The sequence below is a fragment of the Dipodomys ordii genome, unplaced genomic scaffold (genome assembly GCF_000151885.1).
Source record: "Dipodomys ordii isolate 6190 unplaced genomic scaffold, Dord_2.0 Scaffold247, whole genome shotgun sequence".
NCBI classification, from domain to species: domain Eukaryota; kingdom Metazoa; phylum Chordata; class Mammalia; order Rodentia; family Heteromyidae; genus Dipodomys; species Dipodomys ordii.
In genome coordinates this window covers 383,310-395,985 of record NW_012267463.1, presented here as the reverse complement: position 1 = coordinate 395,985, position 12,676 = coordinate 383,310, and the positions used below count along the sequence as shown (strand labels likewise).

At 47.7% G+C, this 12,676-nt stretch overlaps 1 protein-coding gene across 1 annotated transcript in view; it reads right to left on the bottom strand.

Annotated features, from left to right (window-relative positions):
- Nucleotides 1-12,111, bottom strand: part of Gpt2 (glutamic pyruvate transaminase (alanine aminotransferase) 2) — a 37,139-nt gene extending 25,028 nt beyond the window's left edge. Inside the window, exons 1-3 of the mRNA XM_013036078.1 lie at nucleotides 12,033-12,111; nucleotides 11,510-11,773; nucleotides 197-286 (exon numbers count right to left, since the gene is read on the bottom strand). Coding sequence (XP_012891532.1) covers nucleotides 197-286; nucleotides 11,510-11,752 — 333 coding nt within the window. The 5' untranslated portion in view covers nucleotides 11,753-11,773; nucleotides 12,033-12,111. The remainder of the gene's footprint in view (nucleotides 1-196; nucleotides 287-11,509; nucleotides 11,774-12,032) is intronic.
- Between the last annotated feature and the right edge of the window lie 565 nt (nucleotides 12,112-12,676).

The window sequence follows — 12,676 nt, the reverse complement described above, 5'->3', positions numbered from 1 at the left end:
ACAACCTTGGAAGCTAAGGGAGAAAACCAGAGGACATCATAGATCAGTGAATGGGGCTGTTACTTCAACAGCACCTCTCTGAGGGATTCTGGTGCCTGCTATATCTGAAGAAGCCGGGTATACAAGGAGACAGAGGCTGATCCTACAAGCTATGCTCGCCCTTCCCAGCAACCTCTGTTCCCAAGGGCTGGCTCACCTGTCGGAGAAAGGTGATAGGCTGCTGGCCCATAGCGTGGGCATCTCCAATATTAGCACGGATGACTTCAGTAAATGGTTTCTTGATACCCTAAGTAGAAAGAAGGCAACAGGTGGTTATTTAAAGGTTCTCACACCCTGGATTCCTGAGGTTAAGCAGTGTTCCCACAAGTTATTAATATGTAGCCCTATTTTGAGACTTATAAATTGTCAAGTCTTTGACATGCCTGGTCCCATTTAACCATCACAAATACCCAGGATGAAGTAGTGTTTATCACATCCTACAGATAAGAAAACTGAGGCTGCAAAAAGCTAAGCAAACATTATGTAACTGATAAAATATAAGTGCTATGATTTGAACCCAAGATGATTGGGGTCTCAAGATTATCCTTAATCACTATGCTCCATGGCCTACCACTTTCCTGAAAAGCAGGAAAAACTTTTTTGGGTAACTAGGGTTCCTTTGAGACAGTGACAGGTCTACATCTGTCCCCTCACAGAACATCAAAAAGAAGGCTGTGCAGGGTGGTGCATGGTGAGGCATGGTTGCTTAGGAGGCCTGGAGTTGGGGTGGCTGAGGAGTGAAACCCTGCCTGGAAAACAGACTAAAAGCAAAAGGGATGGGGATTTAACTTAAGTGGAGAATATTTGCCTAACAAATGGGAGGCCCCAAGTTCAAACTTTTTGCCAGTATTAAAAAAAAAAAGGCTTTGGGGCAAATGTAACAGAAGGGTAGCAAGAGTCAGCAGAGAAAGACCTCAGACTCCCTATCCTGCCCTTGCCCCTTGCCCCAAACATAGCCCGACTGCACAGCTTAAGCAAATAGCCTGATACACCGAGTAGTTCTCTCTGCTCTCCAGAAAAATACTCATCCACCAGAAACTCTCAATTATTCTTTTGCAGTCCTGGCTTTGAAGAACATGGACTATAGGCTGATTTTCACGTTTTTATTAAAAGCATCAGAGATGAGAGTAAAGAGCAAAATTGAGGCCACTCGCTGCCTGAGCAATGTGTTTTGCTCAGAAAAGGATCACAGTGAGGACTTTAGAGACCCATGGATGCCCCTAGGAGGTAATTGTAAGACATCTCAGTTGCTGTAAAGGCAAAAATGAGGTTGACAGAGGGCTATAGAATCACAGAACCATGGGAAATACACACAGCTAAATTACAAATCCAAAATTAGCTCCTAGAGGAACTGAGCTAACAGGTTATAGGACCTCCCAGGGTGGCTGAAAGAATAATCTAAGCTAAAAATGTGAAAGAGAAACAAGAGATGGCAGTCCCAAGGGGTAAAAAGGCCTGACCGACCACCTTTCTTTCCTTTATGTTTGGCAAATACAGGGGCTTGAACTCAGGGCCTTGAGTTCAGGTTCACCTCCTGAATGGAGCCCTGCCTCCAATCACATATTTTTCTGGTTAATTGGAGATGGACTCCCTTAGACTTTTCTGCCTGGCTGTCTTTGAACGGTGATTCGTAATCTCAGCCTCCTGAGTAACTAGGATTATAGGCATGAGCAGCTAACACCCAGCTGACCACTTTTCCATCTTTAGTTGCTCTTGCCTAAAAGGTACACTTAAAGATACAATTCTATAATTTTGATATGTTTACGATTGTATATATGTATATATGTAAACATATATGTTTATGTTATGTTTTTGTGGTACTGGGGTTTGAACTCTGGACATTGGGTTGGAGGACAAACATTCTACTGCTTGAACCATGGTACCAATACTGGGGCTTGAACTCATGGTCTAACGCTTTTGCTCTTTTTTGCTTTTCATTCATTGCTAGCACTCTTTACCACTTGAGACACACCTCTGGATTAGCTTTTTTGATTTTTTTTGGGGGGGAGGGGCAAGACAGTCTCTTGGACTTTTCATGTGGGCTGGCTTTGAACCATGATTCTCAAGCCTGTGGGCTTGGTTAAGGGAGTAGATAGGCACCCAGCTCTGCTCTGATTGATTGATTGATTGGTTGATTTATGTCTCTGTGCATGTGCTGGTTGTGGGGTTGAGCTCAGGGCATGGGTGCTGTCCCTGATATTTTTGTTGAAGGCTAGTGCTCTACCATTTAAGCCACAGCCTTTGGGTGGCTAATTGAAAGTAAGAGTCTCATGGACTGCTTGGACTGGCTTTGCACTGCAATCCACACCTCTCTGTTTCTTGAGTAGCTAGGTTTATAGGCATGAGCCATTAGTGCCCAGAAACCTCTGGGTTTATTTTGAGATGGAATCTTACTTTTTGTTTAGGCTGGCCTAGATGATTTTTTTTGGGGGGGGCAGAGAGTAGGGGCGGAGCGGGCGCACAGGTCTGGTCTGGAAGCATAATCCTCATGAACTCAACCTCCTTCATAGTTGGAATGATAGATGAGCCACTGGTACTTGACTGAAACTGATTTTTCATTATTTCTTTCACACAATGCATGAATAAAAAGTAACTTTAGAACATTGCTGTTTAAAAATCAGTAATATACACCTTAAGTAAAAACCAGTGGGTTTGAGAGACAAAAGCAGCTATGAAACAAGTTTTTATGACCCTAGTTAGCCACTCCTAAATGAGGAGGCATTGTGGGCTAAGGAAAACAGCCCAGAAATAGCCTTGGATCTTCATAAATAGGGTTTAAGCCTTTGAAAGTTATGTATCTTGTGAGTAGGAAGGTCCTTGAAAGCCTCTTATATTGAGCTTTTAAGGGGTGGACAGCATGGAGAAAGATTCTTAGGAAATCAACAGCAGCCAACAAATGCACACTACACTGGGCTAGGCTGCGAGGTTGAGACACCCTGGAGAGACTCAGGCTGCAGGTGTGGGGCCCTAGGACTGCTTATCCCATAGGCAGGGAGGTTATCCAAGTTGTAACACACCTCTTGGCACTGGCCTGGGCCCTTGCTCTAGGGCCCTTCATTAGTCTGACTAAGTCACCCCAGGCTACAGGCCCATAGCTGAACACAGGTGATTTATGTGGAGGGGCAGAGCCCATTTTTTAGTAAGGAATAAATGTGTCACATCTGTGAGGGCAAGGAACCAACACACAGCTGCGGGCTCTGGGCTCAGGCCCTAGGCCAACCCAATACAGGAAGAGAATAATGCCTGAAACAGAGCCCTGGATGTTCTTTTCCTGTCTTCCCACCCCCTGGCACTGCTAGGCAAATTCAATTCATATCCTGTCAACACAGAGCCTGGGAACACTGGCATCTCCTTTCTTGGGTCACAGTATCTACAGGTCCCCGACAATCTGCTGTGATGGATGAGCTGGGGGACAGGAAACTGGCTCCCTTGAATAGGCAAGGCAACCAGCCCACCCAGCCAAGAGCAATCAACTCAGAGGAGACTGTTCTGGGCAAGCTCCTACATCCAAGCACACAAAGTCTACTTAATGGGAAATACCAAGTAGCCCTGGGAAGACTCCTGCTCCTAGTAACTCCTCTAGGACTAGTAGGTATACCCAATGGTGATATCTTCCCCAGCCTAGCCCTGCCTCCTAAGGCCAGGTCAGAATGACTGAAAAACACATAGCCTCCTCATAAACCAGGATGCTCTTACACCATGCTAGAACCCACTTGCCTAATGCATCTGTATACATCCCACCCTGAAATGCCTTCCAGTAGGGCTCTGAAGAAAAGTCTTCCCCGGGAGGTCTACCTTTCCACCATTTTGGCTCAGCAGGAGTCAGCTGAGAAGCCCCATAGGCAGAAGATGGCATATTTCAGAGGATATTAGTGAGAAGACAAAAGACTCATCAGCCAGACACCATAATACAATCTTACTTAGGAAGCTAAAACTAGGTTGATCACAGTTCAAGGCCAGCCCAGGAAGAAAAGTTCAAGAGACACTGTTGCTCTCTCAACCCATAGCTAGGTGCAGTGGTATGTAACTGTCATCAAGGCTGTGGGAGGCTGAGATTGGGAAGGTCACAGTTGTAGATTAGCTGGGGCAGAAAAAGTCCACAAGATTTCATCACAGTGGAAGCTGGACATAGAGGCGTAAGCCTGTGGTTCCAGCAATAATGGGAAGCCTAATGTAGAAGATCATGGCTTAGGTGGGAAGATCTAAGTGGGAAGCAAGACTCTGTCTCAAAAATAATCAACATTGTCAGGTGCCAGTGGCTCACACCTGTAGTCCTACCTATTCAAAGAAGCTGAGATCTGAGGTTCAGTTCAAAGCCAGACCAGACAGGAAAATCTGTGAGACTCTTATCTCAAATTTACCACCAAAAAGCTGAAAGTGGAGCTGTGGCTTAAATGGCAGAGTGCCAACCCAGGTGCCCAGATCCTGAGTTCAAATCCCAATAGCAGCACATGCACATACACACATACACATACACACACACACATACACATACACACACACACACACACACACACACACACACACACACAGCTGGAACCTGAGATGTGGCTCAAATGGTAGAACACTAGCTTTCAGTGAAAAAGCTAAGTGAGAGATCAAGGCTCTCAGTTCAAGTCCCACTACCAGCACGAAACAAAAACACACCCCCAAAAGAAAAACCATAAAACAAATACAGTATGTGCTATGATCTAACCTGTATGGGAAATGTATCTTAAATAGATCTTAAATATTCTCACTCCTCTCCCCTCCCCCTTACCCACACAAAAGTAATATCATTTGATAATGGATACATAACTCACCATGACAGTCATTTCATAATGCATACATCATCATGTTGCACATATTGAACATATGCAATTTGGGAGGTGGGGGGTAGGCACACGCTGGTCCTGAGGCTTGAACTCAGGGCCTGAGCACTGTTCCTGAGCTTCTTTTGCTCAAGGCTAGCACTCTACCACTAGAGCAACAGCTCCACTTCTGGGGGTGGGGGGGTTGGTAGTTTATTGGCAATAAAAGAGTCTCACAGACTTTCCTGCCAGACTAGCTTCAAACTGCAATCCTCATATCTCAACGTCCTGAGTAGCTAGGATAACAGGCATGAGCCATCGGCACCCGACTTGAATATATGCAATTTTTATGTGTCAATTATTCTTCAATAAACCTACAGGGAAAAACAAGAACTAAACAGTTTCTTTGTACAGGGATGACTCTTGTCATTTCACAAGACATACAGGTAGGATGTTTATTCCCCAAAGAACCTCCCATTTGTTCAACAAATACTCCCAATACAGGAAAAAAAGGACAAGGAAACCAAAACAATTATCTACAGATAACCCATGCCCTGATAATAGGAAAAGAAAGTGGTTAGCAGGGGTTGGGAAAGAGGTCTGACTGGCTCCAGAAAGAGGTCTGACTGGCTCCAGAAACACTGTGCAAAAGGCCCAACTCCAGATCCCAAGTAGGCAATGGATGAGATTAAGGCAGACAGGAAGTTGTACAGAGAGCTCCATAAAGAGGTTACAGAAGCAAAATCCAATCTGAACCCTTAGCCCTGACATAGAAAAGGAAACAGGCTCACCATACCATCTAGCTCTTTTTTGTGTGTGTGTGTGTGCCGGTCGTGGGGCCTGAACTCAAGGCCTGGACACGGTCCCTCAGCTCAAGGCAAGTACTCTACCACTTGAGCCACAGTGCCACTTCTGGCTTTTTCTGCTTATGTGGTCCTGAGGAATCGAACTCATGCATGCAAGGCAAGCACTCTACCCTGAGCCACCACCATCTAGCTCTGAGATAAGAATCTGTGTGACAGTATACATGCTTATAACTGACAAATTAGGTGAGAGCTCAAGGGACAAGTTTCCTAAGTCCTAAGCAGTGAGGGATGGGAACAGGCCACCTGAAAATGGGGTCTGTAAGACAACAAGGCCAAGATTTGTTAGGCAGAAGTAGGGGTGAAAGTTTAGTGATCTACAAACCAGATCATTTATGACAGCAAGGCTGAGGCCCACACAGGAAAAGCAAGCCCTGCAGCATGATCCCAGTCCCAAAGAGGATCAGAAAATAGAAAAGAGCTGGGGGTGTGGCTCAGTAGTGAAGAATCTGCTTAGCAAGTACAAGACTCTGAGTTCAAGTCCCAGTACTGGGAAAAAAAGGGAGGGAGGGAGGCGGGAGAATGGAGGGGGAGGGTCACAGGAAACTCCTAGTCCCAGGCACTGGACTGACAGGTTTAGTAACTATTGTCCAAGTCCAGCCCCTGCCCCAGGGATTCAGGTATTCCATCACCTGGGAAGCAGGGGCTTCACCTTTCCCCACCCTGAAGACAAGATGCCAGACCTTATATGGACATACTCAGATACAAGTTCAGGTACAAGCAGAACTTTTCCATTTAGGGAAGATACATCTCAACCTTCCATATAGGGAAATCTTAGAGGCATCTGCATCTGCATTTCTCTGAAGCAGGGCTGGGAAGGTGGCTCAGTGGTAGAGTGCTTGTCTTGCATGCATGGGTTCGATCCTTAGCACCACATAAGCAGAAAAAGCCAGAAGAGGCACTATAACTTGAGTGGTAGAGCACTAGCCTTGAGCTGAAGAGGTGAGGGAGAGCGTTCAGGCCGCATGACTGGAAAAAAAAAATTCTTCTCCGAAGTGGAACCCTCTTGGCTTACCTACAGCTAAACATCTGCATTCAATGAATGGCCTCTCTCACCTAAAGGCTTTTCAACACTGGGTGGAGAAATCCCTCCACACACAAAAGGCACCAGGATGGCTATAAGAAGTCACTTAGACCCATCCTCTATACTTCACTTGGACTCACCACACACAGCTTATTTATACTGCTAGAACAAAGAAAACCATGCCTCAGTCTTCACCTTTGCCAAGCCCCAGATCCTTCCCCCAATAAAGCAAGGGAAAAAGTAGGTTAAGAACTGTCAGATCTTTCCAAATTCCTTTAATTGCAGCTTATTTTTAAGTGCTGCTCCCAATGAACACTAGGATCTGAACAATTAAGACAGGTTCCCTGAGCTGGGAATGTGGCTTAGTGGTAGAGTGCTTGCCTACCACGCATGAAGTCCTGGGTTCAATTCCTCAGTACCACATAAAGAGAAAAGGCCGGAAGTGGTGCTGTGGCTCAAGTGGTAGAGTGCAAAAAGGAGCTCAGGGACAGTGCCCAGGCCCTGAGTTCAAGCCCCAGGACTGGAAAAAAAAAGATTGCCCCCCCCCCTCCCGCCCTTGAGTTGCTCTAAGAAGAAACAAGACTCTCTAAGAACAAACAGCTTGGGCTGGAGGAGATAGTGCTCCCTTACACTCGTTAGCTGCCTCCTCCTCCTTTCTTCCTTCAGGCTCATCTGTCACAAGAGCAGAAAGGATAAGGAGTAAGTCCTTCCAGTACCTCAAGTACCAGAACCACATATCCAGCCACATGTCAGCCAAACAGTCCATACCATTTGCAGAGCACCTGCTGAAATAATTCTATATGGCAACACAAAGGTCCTAGTACTACCAGGTGTTATCTCAGGGCCCCACAACACTTTCAGAAATATAAAGCTTAGGGCAGAGAATCCTGGGCCAGCCAGACTATATACACACTAGGGAAACGAAGGCCTAGAGAAGATATGGAATTTATCTTGTCACCCTTCTAGTCCATCTCATTTTTACCAAATCATACCCTTAGAACACTTGCCCAACTCTGATCACTACACATCAAAATAGACACAGAAAAACCAAAGCAAGACAAAAATTAATTAATTAATAAAAAGAAATGATTAGCCTGGTGCCGGTGGCTCACACCTGTAATCCTAGCTACTCAGGAGGCTGAGATCTAGTGACAGTAATTCAAAGCCAGCCCTTATAAAAAGTCTCTCACAAACTACATGCTGGTGGCTCACACCTATAATCCTAGCTACTTAGCATATTGAGATCTGAAGGATCAGGACTCTGAAGCCAGTCTAGACAGGAAAGCCCATTTTATCTCCAATTAACCACCAAAAAAAAGCAGGAAGTGGAGCTGTGGCTCAAAATGGTAGAGTGCTATCTTTGAGCAAAAAAGCTCAGAGACAGTAAAATACCAATACTGGATGCCATCTTGGCATCTTAATAGAAGTCAATAGAAGCTGGGGACTTTCTGAGAAATCTAGAGGTGAGAGAAGACATTCTTTGGATTGAAAATGTGTCATGAGTTGTTAAGCTCCAGGAAGACTCCTAGATAATGGGTCCCAATTGCCCCTGATTGTTCCCCTGGATAGTTTCCTTTACTTATGTGTAACAAATTGGTTAGGATAGTTTCCTTTACTTATGTGTAACAAATTGGTTAGGAAAGTATCCTCATCGAGTTTGCTCTGGCCTACATATAAACCTAAACTACTTATAAACCTAAACCTAATTTCTTACTCTGGTTATGTGGTTTCTGCCTTTATAAGCTTTGTCATAACTGCATTTGAAGCTGCAAGTCTTTGAGACAGGAGTCCATCTGCAGTTGCCAGCTTTCTAATAAAGACTCCCAATTCGGCCTCTGAAAATGTGGCTTCTCTGTGTCTCAAAAATGAATTCCAGTATAACAGTGGCCAGGCCCTGAGTTCAAGCCCCATCACACACACACACACACACACACACATACACACACACACACACAAACAGTGGCCAGGCCCTGAGTTCAAGCCCCATCACACATACACACACACACACACATACACACACACACACAAACAGTGGCCAGGCCCTGAGTTCAAGCCCCATCTCTCACACACACACACACACACACACTCACACACACACACACATATAACAGTGGCCAGGCCCTGAGTTCAAGCCCCATCTCACACACACACACACACACACACACACACACACACACACACACAAAGTTTCTCACAGAATAATCTTCTATAACCACCAAAAAGCCAGAGGTGGAGATGTGGCTCAACTGTCTTGAGCAAAAAAGCCAAGCAAGAGTCCAAGGCCCAAAGTTTGTCCCCCAGTACCTCAGTGAAACAAAACAAAAAAGAAGAGATGATGCTTCTCTAGCCCAATGACCAAGAAATCCATGATAGCCACTAAGCTATATCCTTGCTGGAAACCCTTTCTGATGACCCATGCCCAACCAAAATGCACCGTGAAGCTCTGAGGCAGTCTTTTTCATCTTTTTCATCTCATTCACTTCCCACATCTCTCTGTCACATAAAGTCTACTACCAGCATTAATCCCCTTTTCCAAATCCCTAGAACTTCCCAAGGCCTGTCTTTGCTAACAACATAGTTTCCACTTAGAAAGCATTCACTTTTTCAATGCCTGCTGAAAAATCCCACCCATCCTTAGGGACTCAGGAAGGGAAGGCTGAGGGAACAATAGGGCAGTCAACCTGCTAAAAGCAAAGATAGAGCTTTCACCATCTTCACGTAGAGCCAACAAGGAAGTTGCTACTTTGCAAAAGGTAGATATAATTCCTGGAACACCTCCCAGCTCTGAAGCCAGAGAAATCAGTTGTGACATGATAAACCAGGAACATTTTAATCCCAGCTTTGTTTTAGCAGGGAGATTGCTGCCTCAAGAAGGGTCAGCTGCAGCTTGCCAGATAACAGGGCTGGTGGCTCATGCCTATAATTCTAGTTCCTCAGGAGGCTGAGATCTGATGATGGACACCAGCCTGGATTAGAAAAAGACATGAGCCTCTCAGCTTCAACTGTCAAAAATTCAAAAGTGGAGATGTAGCTCCAGTGCTGGAGCACCAAACTTGACAAAGAAGCAGGAGGTACAAGCTCCAGTATAGGCCCCAGTACAGTGGGAAAAAAAAAAAAAGACATGCTTTCTTTCCCTGGCCCACCCCTGAGCCAAGTAGGCACAGAAATGTTGCTGGCTTCCTCTTAGCCAAGCTTTAAACTTAGCACTTCCAGGAGTCAGCAGCAGACACTGGTCTCTGACTTGTCCAGCTCACTTGTCCAGCTCACTGTTTGGAGTCAGCAGAACTGTGTGTCCCAATGAGGACTCAGCCAGCCAGAAGCTCATCAAAGTCTCACAGTCCTAAGAATGGGGGACACACGTCATTGTCCCTTTGGGACTACCTCAGATGTATTCAGGAACACTATGTGACCACCTTGCCCTGGAAACATTGGGATCTGGTGTTTCTCTGGGAGCAAAATCATGAAACCTGTCTCTCCACACACATTCTGGGTCATCTATCTTAAGCCAGAATCTGAGCAACTATTTCATCAGCTTGTGTTCCTTGTTTAGATAAACCTTCTTGACTCTGCCTTCTGAATTCTACCCACATTTCAACTCTGTATCTAGCTAGACTTGGTGGTACATGTCTGTAAGCCTGTGATCCCAGAGCTCAGAGGCTTTAGTGGGAGGTCTGCAAGTTCAAGGCTAGGCTGGGTAACACAGGGCACTCCAGGCCAATATGAGCTACATAGTAAGACTCTTATCTCTAAAACAAACAGACGTGCCAGGTGCTGGTGGTTCATACCTGTAATTCTCCCTTCTCAGGAGACAGCCCTGGAGGATCTCAGTTCAAGGCTAACCCAAAGACTCTATCTCCAAATAACAGGCAAAATGTTCAATGGGAGGCTTGGCTCAAGTGGTAATGTACCACTCTTGCCAAGCAAGAGCTCCAGGCTCTGAGTTCAAGCTCCAGTAAAGTTCAAGCCTCATCTACAAGTGCATGTCTTACTCCTACTCCTGCCACCCTCGTTGCAGGGATGCAGAAATCACTCCTGGCAATGTCGTCCCAAACCAAGATTCCAGTAGCCACCAAGACAAAGTTCCAGGGCCACCAAATAAGACCCAAAAGGCCTCTCCAACTGATTCCCCACGGAGAAGTAGCTGGTTAGTCAAGGTTCCGGAGCGACATAAAAGAAGGAATTCTGCCCCACAGTCCTCTATGCCCCACCATCCACTACGCCCCCACTCTTCAGAGAGTCACAAAAAACAAAGACCCAAACAGGCCTCCAGGCAGACAAACCTTCAGGAAAAAACTCTCCACAGCCTCCTTCCTTCCCCTCCTACCCAACAGGTAGGCTCACCACCCTGTTTAGAAACCCCATTCTATCCTCCAGTTTTACTTTTTCCAAAACACTTATTCACTAACTGATACTCCCACCACTTGTGTAGAGAACCATCCTACCACTTAAGCTTGTTTCTCTCCCCCCCCCCCCCCCCAGGGAATCTTGGTTCCACAAGGATGGGATCGTGCAGTTCCTGGCAGCACAGGCCGCTCAATAACTGGATACAATTCAACAAGTGAACCATTTGGAGGCCCTACTTTGTGCCATGTGCTGGGCACTAGTGGGTGAAGGAATGGAAGGACAGAGTTCTGTGGTTTCAGTCAAGCTTGCCAGAATGAAGGAACTGCCACAGGTAGGAGGCAGTCTGGCAGTAGGACCACACAGAGGCTGCTACCCGCCCTCCTCCTCAACCAGCTCCCTCTATTCATCCCCGGGCCTCCCAGCTCGCGGGCCCCCAAGCCAGCGCTCACCCGCTGCAGCTCCAGCTCGATCTCGCCGGCCTTGAGCACGATGGGTCCGCGCACGGCGTACTCCACCGCCTTCACCTGCGGGTTCATGGACTCCAGCGTGAGGATGCGCTCGCGCGGGCTGCGCTCAGACCGCATCTTGAGCACCGCTGAGGCCTCAGCGGCCGCGCTGCTCTGACTACGGCCCCAGGGGCCGGGGACCCGGGGGCGGTAGCCCCGCCGGACCAGCGCCACCGTCCGCTGCATCGCGCGCCTGCCGTAGGAAACCTTGGCACAAATAGAAAGAACAAACACGTCCCCCACAGCACAGGACCGACCCTCCCTCTCCACTGACCCCCCTAAGCCTCGCCAATGGGCTCTTTTCATCCAGCCATGCCAGCCTAACTCCGCCGCTGCTTATCCAGCTCTCAGTGACTGGCACCCTCCGCCACACCACTGCAACACCGAAGGGCTGCACAGTGGGATTTGCAAAGGCTGCATCCAGAGCGTGCATGCAATGTGCCGGTCGCCGCCCGGCCGCCCTCACCGCGCCGGGCTAAGTCGCGCGCCTGAACTGCTCCCAGGATCCGGCGGCGCCCGCAGCCGCATCCCAGCGCCAAGCCTGCACCGCTCGGCCCAGGTCCTCGCACACCCACCTCTCACGGCTCTGCCCCCTGCCTGCGCGCTACCTTCTGGGTCTTGTAGTCCTTCTGGTTCTCCCAGCGCATCCGCGGAGAGCTAGCGAACTACAAGTCCCACAACGTCTGGCGCTAGCCCGGACGGGGGCCGGGCCGGAGGCGGGAGCGGTTTTCCTCCGGGGCTCCGGACTGGGCGGGCTCTTTGTCCCCGGGGAGAGGATGGAGCACCTTTAGAGGATATAGCAGGAGTTGGGTAGGGGCTGTCCATTCTGCAGCCTTGGTGAGTTAAGAGCTCTTTGCAGCTTCTCCTTGGACTCCCCTTCTGCCTCCCCCACTCTCACTCTCCAACACCTGCAGTGACTGGGACTGCTAGATGGTGCAGTCCTCGCCCAGAGTTTCATCATCCAGGCCACATGGGTGCTGCTGGCTGCTCACTGGCAGCTGGTAGGAAGTTAGGAGTTTAGGGTTTACCCCTTTCTCAACGTCAGTTCCTTGTCAGCAACCCCCCCCCCAAGGGTTATAAGAAAGACCACATACCAAGTAGGTAAGGCTT